Consider the following 9,393-nt stretch of genomic DNA (forward strand, 5'->3'; position numbering starts at 1 on the left):
TCCTCTATGCTCCAAACTAGCAAAATTGTAAGCATCCAATCATCATCATCATCATCATCATCATCATCATCATCATTTGGAAGAAATTTTATATGAGAATAAGTTAAATACTGTAAAATAACCTTGGGTATGCACATAAACTACATTATATCATGGTAGATGAAAGTGAGGCATCACTCATTTCTTATTAATCAACATAGTACATGTTATATAATCAACATAGTACATGTAATATAATATTAATTGTCAGTGACATACAATATATTGTCACTCATTTTAGTATCTGATCAATCAACAATAAAAAAAGAAGTTTTAATCCAGACAAGGGCAAAAAAAATATGCATTTTAAAACTGAGATGACAGAACTCCTCAGTCTTTTTTTACAAAGGGAAGATCTCAATATACAGTACAAGCTCACTGTAAACCAAGCAAAATCTCTAGACTGAGTGCTGTTTACAGTGCATGAGCAAGAACTGGTTATACATCAGGTGATTGGTCTTTAATAAAAAGTCATAAAATGGAAGCTGTAGGAGGGCAACATTTTTCTAAACTAAGAGGAGCTCCAATCAGACATAGGCAATCCGGAAAGATCCAATGTGGTCCATGCAAGCAAAAGTAATTAAATAATACACTTTGGGTCTGTTTCATGAATGCTGCAGCATCTGGATCTGTTTCTATTGCCTTATTTGCATATGTGACTTTATGCAAATGCAATTATAAGACTTTCCTTGATGTCAGAAGAAGATTTAGGGGTCAGGCTGCTCCTATGCACAACATTATTCCCCCCCCCTAAAAAAAAGAGTATATATCTGTTACCTCACTCCATATCTCCCCATAGCCTTCTCATTACCCCTTTTATAGCTCTTTCCAGTTCCTTCCATATCTACCTGCCCTCCCCTCCTCCACAGCTCACTCTGCTCTCCTCATACCTCACTGCCCCAACATCTCACACATTGCCCTTTACACATTACTGGTCCCCCCACCCCAGCGTAATACACCATCATACCTCATTACCCACATAATTGCACCCCCTACCCCTCACTGCCCCCTTCTGCTTACATTGCTCCCATCACAGCCTACTGCCACATCACTGCCCCCATGCACACTGTCCCCCTACTGATCACACTGCATGCACACACACACACACACACACACACACACTGCACACATACTGTACAAACACTGCACACATGCATGCACAACCTGCACACATACAAAAACTGCACATACACACACAAGTGGGAGACATCCACTTTCAGCATCTTTAGATTTTCAAATACAGTTTGTTGCATTTTTAGATACAACAACTGGTTGCACAATGCTAAGTGCATATTCTCCATCAGAGTATGGCCTCTAATGTACACGTGATCTGCGCCCACAACCACTACTGTGATATGCCCACAAAACTCCTATTAAATGCCCATAAGACAGACCATCTGCATGGATCTGAAGAGACACCTCCCAGTCTCTGCCCATGAACACCCATTACATTTTCAATACATTTCCAAGTCCGAGCTTCTAAACTTTGTGCGACTTTGTGCGCACACACTGATTTACATATGCGGCGTGCAACTTTTTCATGACTGACACAATCATGCACAGTTGAAAAACATCAACCATTTGTGTAAATATCAGCATTGCATCTGACTCAGAACAGGCCTTTTGACTCAATTCACCGTTCAGACTCAATGTTTCAGCACTGGACAGCGACATTTAAAAACATACCTCTCCCTGATGAATGTACTTATCTAAGACTAAAAGACTCATTTTTATATAAACGGCTGAAAGTAACGAAGTCCGAGGTAGCCACAGGTGCCGGATCCAGGCCAATCCCTGATGTTTTTTTAACAGGGCAATCACTTACAAGGTAAAACCATGCCCTGTACATGATTGCCTCTTTAAAAAAATGTCAAAGATTGGCCAGCATCCTGCACATCCCGTGACTGCGGACTGCATTACATCCCGCAATATGTTTAATATTACATGTGTTATACTGAATTTAGTATCAGGCAATGTTATAACAAAGGTGAATGTTAACAATCCACATATTTTACCACAACTGTAGCAATGTGTTCATTTTTGTATTATTATTCAATGTCTTACCCACATTGAATATTATTACATTTTATCCTGCAAGAACAATAAGTGTGTATAAATCATACATAAGGTAATTGGTTAGTTTCAAACCTTTAGAACACTGTAAGAATAAGTGTCCAGAATATAACTATATAAGTTTGCCAATGATGTGTGGTACATACTTATAGACATACATAGTTTTTGAAAATAACTGATTTGTTAACATTTTTGTCCACTTACGGTATTTCATGCTGCTTTTCTGTTATTGACCTATTTGGCAGGTGTGTACTTTGTAGTTTGTATGGCACTGTTAGTGATCAGTCTAACAGAGACTATACTCATCGTCCGACTAGTACACAAACAAGATCTCCAACCTCATGTTCCTGAATGGATGAAGAGGCTGGTCTTGGAGAAGATCACAGTTTTATTGTGCATCCGAGACAAGAAGAAATTTAGTACATCTCGTATCAACAGTTCTGACATGTCCCAACAAATGGAGAACAGCAGCACTGGTAAGATTATCTTATTTCCCTTATTTTGTTAAAAAATGTCACATAGAATAAATGACAAGAGGAGAAATGTGAATTTAGTAATACATAGGAAGAGAATATAAATGACAGTGTATGAATGATATGTAACATGCACTTTATGCACTTGCTATACATCTCGTACTTGCCCAGTGTGACAAATATCTTTATATATATATATATATATATATATATATATATATATATATATTTATTTGGAGGAATTAGTGAAAATAAGCGCCCAAGAGTGTGAATTATAAAACAAGGTGAATATAAATGAAGGTATCGATGGTGGGTATATTAAAACCAGTTAAAAAACTTATCTGAAAAACCAGAGAAGCTAAATTCAGGCGATGCTCCTTTGACGCTTAATACATGTTAAAAGAGAAGAAGAGCAGACATAGTGTGTACTGTTTTTTTGTACAATATCAAAATATATCACTGGCTATGTAACAATAGGCTTAATTAGGGAAATAGCATATTCCCAAGTATGCAGTGAATATATAGCCTAGGCAGTGTATATATAAAAGATAAATTATTTAATACACAAAATGACATAAAAATACATAAAAATATGAATGGCTGTATATCATGCGTACAGGATAAAAGATTATATCAAGCTTATCTGTCCATAAATAACTGGAATGCATGCGTACAGAATTCAAAATGATAAATGGCTTATCTGTCCATTAGAGGAAATGTCAGCAGGTAGTCCCAACGCGTTTCGTCCGTCATCAACAGGACTTCATCAAGGGAATAGACAAACAGAACAGGCATGCTTCATTTATACCCTCCTAAGGCAATTTGTGATGACATCACTTCCTGTGATGTCATGTAGCTGGAGCATTAATGTAAACTTTAAACAAGGTTTTAATTTGCACTCAAAAGGTGACAATACGGTATAGTGAGGTATGGAGATAGAAGGAAGAGAAAAAACAAAGGAAGAACGAGGTGGAGAGGTGGCTAAATCGAAGAAAACGTCCGGAGTTTAATGTGGAACGCATGTGGAACACATGCGTCATTTCCGTAAATGGCACTGACGTGACTTCCGGTCGGCGTATTACGATTAAAAAGGGTCTAAACAATATAATGACCGTGATTGTGAATGTGTGTCATAACTACAAAAGGAGTATGAGGCTGGAGTACTGGGCTGGAAAGTGTTAAGTGGTGACGTCCAGGAGGTGATCCGTCTGGTATGGCGGTCACGTGACTTCCGTTATAGACACGGAAGTTAGTGTATGGAACGCAAATCAGAATAGTAACTTCCGCTAAAAGACGGGAATGCATCGAGAATAGAATATACATGTGGGCCCTTTTAAATATAAATTGCCGAGCTATGAAGTTAAGAAGGTGACGTTACGGGATGTGTGTGATCCGTCTAGTATGACGGTCATGTGACATCAGTAACAATTAAAATGTGTGTGGACCACAAGTGAGTGACGTGACTTCCGCTAGAACACGGAAGTAAACAAGGGAGAGAAAGTGATGAGCTTATTTAGTAAATAAACCTCCATATTAAGAATTGGAGGATTAAATTAAAGCTGTGTATAGTACACAGCTATAGTGCAAGTTTTGTCCCACAACCTACTATAACAGGTGGGATTAGCGTGACAAATTATCGGTGAATAACACCGCCATTGTAAAATTAGTATCTATATATATCATAAATTATTATAATACATTTTTAAAAAATAATTTAATATGTGAAAAATAAAATAAAAAATATATAAAATATATATAAAAAAAAAAAAAAGGGACATAATTTGCGTGTAGTTTTTGAGTGCAATTTAAAAAGGTTAATCAAAATCATAAAAAATGATCATAATAGACCGGATATAAACTGATTAAAACGTGACCCAAGATGAGTATTTTGAGTAGCAGCATTATAATTATATAGTAGTTTCCTTCGGTAAAGAGTACATAGTCTTATCGCATTTTGGATGCGCATCATGTGTTCTTCTTTGGAGACAGTCTTGGTTATTATCCACATCAGGCAAGGGGTTGGTAATTTACTGAAAGGAATAATAAATATTGACTATTGATAACTAATTTAAAAGGTAATAGAGTTACTATGAAAAATGCTGGATAAAAAGAACCGAAAATTTGTGAAACTTGGGGATTATGTGGAAAAAGGAGTGAATGGAGACAGGCAAATTAGAGGAAGGGAGCAATCTCGAAGGCTTCGTTAAGTCCAAACGGTGATAAGGTCTTGAGTTCATGGATCCAGAACATTTCTCTTTTGGAGAGTTTGTTCAAGATATCACCCCCTCTTTCACCGGATTTGACAAGTTCTATTGCTTTAAAGGAGATGTTTTCTGGATTCGATTGGTGTTTTTCAATGAAATGTTTAGGCACTGTATGATTGTCAATCTTATTTTTGATGTTCCGAATGTGCTCTTGGATTCTTAGTTTTAAGACCCTTTTGGTTTTACCGACATATTTAAGTCCACATGTGCATTCAAGCAAATAAACTACCATTGTTGAGTTGCAATTAAGGTAGTCTTTAATGCTGTATTCTTTTGTGTTGTTGTGGTTGCTGAATTTTTTCCTGACTGGATGGAGGTATTTACAAATGTTACATTTTCCACATTTAAAGCAACCTTTACAATTAATAAAGGTGTTATTTCCAGGTTTATTTTTGCTTCGTAAATGACTAGGTGCCAGGATATCTTTCAAATTGCTGGTTTTTCGGAACCCGATGTCTGGTTTTGGTGGAAGGATTTCTCTTAGTATTGGATCCATCAGCAAAATATTCCAATGTTGATTGATGGATTTCCTAATTATTGGTTCTTGGTTACTAAATGTGGTGATGAAGGGAGTGAAGTTGTCAGATTTCTTTTGTGTCCGTTTAGTAAAGAAATCAGATCTTGGTTTGTTAGCAGTTTTTTCCAATGCTTTGTTAATCACATGCTCTGGATATTTCCTATCTTTAAATCTTGTAGCATATGTTGTGAGTTGTTTTTGACAATCTTGGTCATCGCTGCAGTTGCGTTTAATCCGGTAAAACTGTGAGTAAGGGATATTGGTTTTCCAGTTCTGAGCATGACAGCTGTTGAAGTGAAGATAACTATTAGTATCTACTTCTTTTATGTAGTTGCTCGTTAAGATCTTGGATGAAGTATTGGAGAGGGTTAGGTCCAGATAGTGCACATTTTCTTTACTAATCTCATACGTGAATTTTAGATTATATTGGTTCGAGGTGAGTATTGAAAAGAATGATTTAAATGAATTTTACAATGGCGGTGTTATTCACCGATAATTTGTCACGCTAATCCCACCTGTTATAGTAGGTTGTGGGACAAAACTTGCACTATAGCTGTGTACTATACACAGCTTTAATTTAATCCTCCAATTCTTAATATGGAGGTTTATTTACTAAATAAGCTCATCACTTTCTCTCCCTTGTTTACTTCCGTGTTCTAGCGGAAGTCACGTCACTCACTTGCGGTCCACACACATTTTAATTGTTACTGATGTCACATGACCGTCATACTAGACGGATCACACACATCCCGTAACGTCACCTTCTTAACTTCATAGCTCGGCAATTTATATTTAAAAGGGCCCACATGTATATTCTATTCTCGATGCATTCCCGTCTTTTAGCGGAAGTTACTATTCTGATTTGCGTTCCATACACTAACTTCCGTGTCTATAACGGAAGTCACGTGACTGCCATACCAGACGGATCACCTCCTGAACGTCACCACTTAACATTTTCCAGCCCAGTACTCCAGCCTCATACTCCTTTTGTAGTTATGACACACATTCACAATCACGGTCATTATATTGTTTAGACCCTTTTTAATCGTAATACGCCGACCGGAAGTCACGTCAGTGCCATTTACGGAAATGACGCATGCGTTCCACATGCGTTCCACATTAAACTCCGGACGTTTTCTTCGATTTAGCCACCTCTCCACCTCGTTCTTCCTTTGTTTTTTCTCTTCCTTCTATCTCCATACCTCACTATACCGTATTGTCACCTTTTGAGTGCAAATTAAAACCTTGTTTAAAGTTTACATTAATGCTCCAGCTACATGACATCACAGGAAGTGATGTCATCATAAATTGCCTTAGGAGGGTATAAATGAAGCATGCCTGTTCTGTTTGTCTATTCCCTTGATGAAGTCCTGTTGATGACGGACGAAACGCGTTGGGACTACCTGCTGACATTTCCTCTAATGGACAGATGAGCCATTTATCATTTTGAATTCTGTACGCATGCATTCCAGTTATTTATGGACATATAAGCTTAATATAATCTTTTATCCTGTACGCATGATATACAGCCATTCATATTTTTATGTATTTTTATGTATTTTTATGTCATTTTGTGTATTAAATAATTTATCTTTTATATATACACTGCCTAGGCTATATATTCACTGCATACTTGGGAATATGCTATTTCCCTAATTAAGCCTATTGTTACATAGCCAGTGATATATTTTGATATTGTACAAAAAAACAGTACACACTATGTCTGCTCTTCTTCTCTTTTAACATGTATTAAGCGTCAAAGGAGCATCGCCTGAATTTAGCTTCTCTGGTTTTTCAGATAAGTTTTTTAACTGGTTTTAATATACCCACCATCGATACCTTCATTTATATTCACCTTGTTTTATAATTCACACTCTTGGGCGCTTATTTTCACTAATTCCTCCAAATCCTTATGTGTACATGCCAAGCACATTTGTATGTATTATAAGCTGCCACTCATTTAATATTTTGAGAAGTGTTTTTATTCGATATTTATATTCTATCTATACAAAAGGTTATTTTAAATTTAAGGTATAGAAAACACATAGCCGCACCGAAGCGCCGTAGACTTTACTTCTATATATATATATATATATATATTTTTTTTTTATATAGTCTTTATTTAGGGCCTGATTCAGAGATATATGCTAGGGTAATGGTGGGAGGACTGTGCATGTGCAAGATGTGTTCTGCGCATGTGCAACCCTCGATCTGCATGTCCGCTTACAGTGTTTCCAGCCACAGCTTGATCGACAAGTTGTGGCATTTGGGAGGTAGAGAGGGGTGCTATTGGCCAGCATTCCCGGAAACGCTTGTTGCCACCGTTTTCCGGGAGGGATGAGGCCAGGGTCTGCATGGCTGCACACATATATCCTGGCCTCGCAAGCTCCCAGGAACCAGTCAGGCTGAGATAGCTTTAGTTTATGCAGCTTGGCCAAATCTGCAACCATTGCAACCGATGCTGGTGATCCGAGGCAGCATCTATGGACCCTACACTCGGATTGCAAATGCAATGCAAGAGAAGTCTATTTCATATAGACACCTGCTGCTGCATTTGCACCTTGATGGACGGAATTGCAAAGCCACTTGTGTGTGGCTCTGCAATTCTGTCCACCTCTGAATCAGGCCTAGTCCCTACTAAGTACTATTTGATGGAGCACTCCAGAGGACAGCATTCTACAGGGGGGAGAACGGTCGCCAGAGGAGTAAGTTTGCGCAATACTCCTTCAGCGACTCTTATTTGGACACATTACAGAGTAAACACCTCCTGAATTGCTGAGATAAGTGGTGAAGCAGGATGTGTCTGCGCTGAGGCAAAGGGCTTGTTGATATATTGACCTCAAACTTCTCAAATAGATGATCATTTGTTATGTTTTTCTCTTACAGATAAATTGGCTCATTACAATTCTGAAACTATTAAAGACTATGATAAATCAATGGGAGTAATTTTACCTACTAAAGAGAGCTCTGTAGTGGTGGATAGTATCCTCCATGAGATTGCATCAATTCGGCAATATCTAGAGAAAAGAGATGAATATCGTGATATAGCCAAAGAGTGGTTGCAGATTGGATATGTCCTAGATGTCCTCCTTTTTCGTGTTTATCTGGTAGCAGTATTGGCTTACACTGTTACCTTGGCGACTATGTGGTCTTACTGGCAGCATGCCTGAAACTGTCCTAGAAGAAAGGACACTACATATATATATATTACTAACTACTAATATGGTCTATACAGAATAGGCTTGTAGTTATGTATGTATATACCTATATATATATATATATATATATATATATATATATTTATTTATTTTATATATATATATATATGTTGCAGAGTCCACACTCACTGTTTCAAAATCACCAATGGCGGTGCTCCATAAAGGTTTGTAAGGCCAATTAATAAATAAATGCAGGTATAGGCACTCACCACTATTGCACTATCACAATTTTATTGTAACTCACATGTACTGTACTTCATCACAGAAGATAGCGTTGCATGAATATGTGACATATTCATGTGATGTTATCTTCTGTGATGAAGTACCTGTGAGTTACAATAAAATTGTGATAGTGCAATAGTGGTGAATGCCTATACCTGTGTGTATGTATGTATATATATATATATACACACACACACACACTCACACCTCAGTAGAGAAGTAATATGACTTGCTGGGAAATGGTTGACCATTACTATACTGGCACACTGGCATATTGCTGGATCATATTGCTATGCTATTACTGTCACTAATGGTCATTGATGCTTTTGCTGATACATTGCAAGGCACTACTATTATTTCCTTATAATGCTCTCTGCTATTTTTACTAGGTACTTTGAGTAATGGTGGCTTATAATGTGCTTTGTCATTGATTTAAAGTCTGTCTTTTTACTAGAAACTCTTATTATTATGAATATATTATTTATTTAATTTTAAGCAAAATAAATGTAATGTTTGAGCCATTATGATGAGTCACTTGGGAGGCCTCAAACTTCAGTAGTTTAAATACAAGCTCCTGCGCTAAGACT

At 37.2% G+C, this 9,393-nt stretch overlaps 1 protein-coding gene across 1 annotated transcript in view; it reads left to right on the forward strand.

Annotated features, from left to right (window-relative positions):
* Positions 1–8,650, forward strand: part of LOC134965478 (5-hydroxytryptamine receptor 3A-like) — a 71,719-nt gene extending 63,069 nt beyond the window's left edge. Inside the window, exons 8-9 of the mRNA XM_063941890.1 lie at positions 2,358–2,588; positions 8,253–8,650. Coding sequence (XP_063797960.1) covers positions 2,358–2,588; positions 8,253–8,536 — 515 coding nt within the window. The 3' untranslated portion in view covers positions 8,537–8,650. The remainder of the gene's footprint in view (positions 1–2,357; positions 2,589–8,252) is intronic.
* The last annotated feature ends 743 nt before the right edge of the window (positions 8,651–9,393 follow it).

This window comes from Pseudophryne corroboree, chromosome 10, assembly GCF_028390025.1.
Source record: "Pseudophryne corroboree isolate aPseCor3 chromosome 10, aPseCor3.hap2, whole genome shotgun sequence".
Lineage (NCBI taxonomy): Eukaryota > Metazoa > Chordata > Amphibia > Anura > Myobatrachidae > Pseudophryne > Pseudophryne corroboree.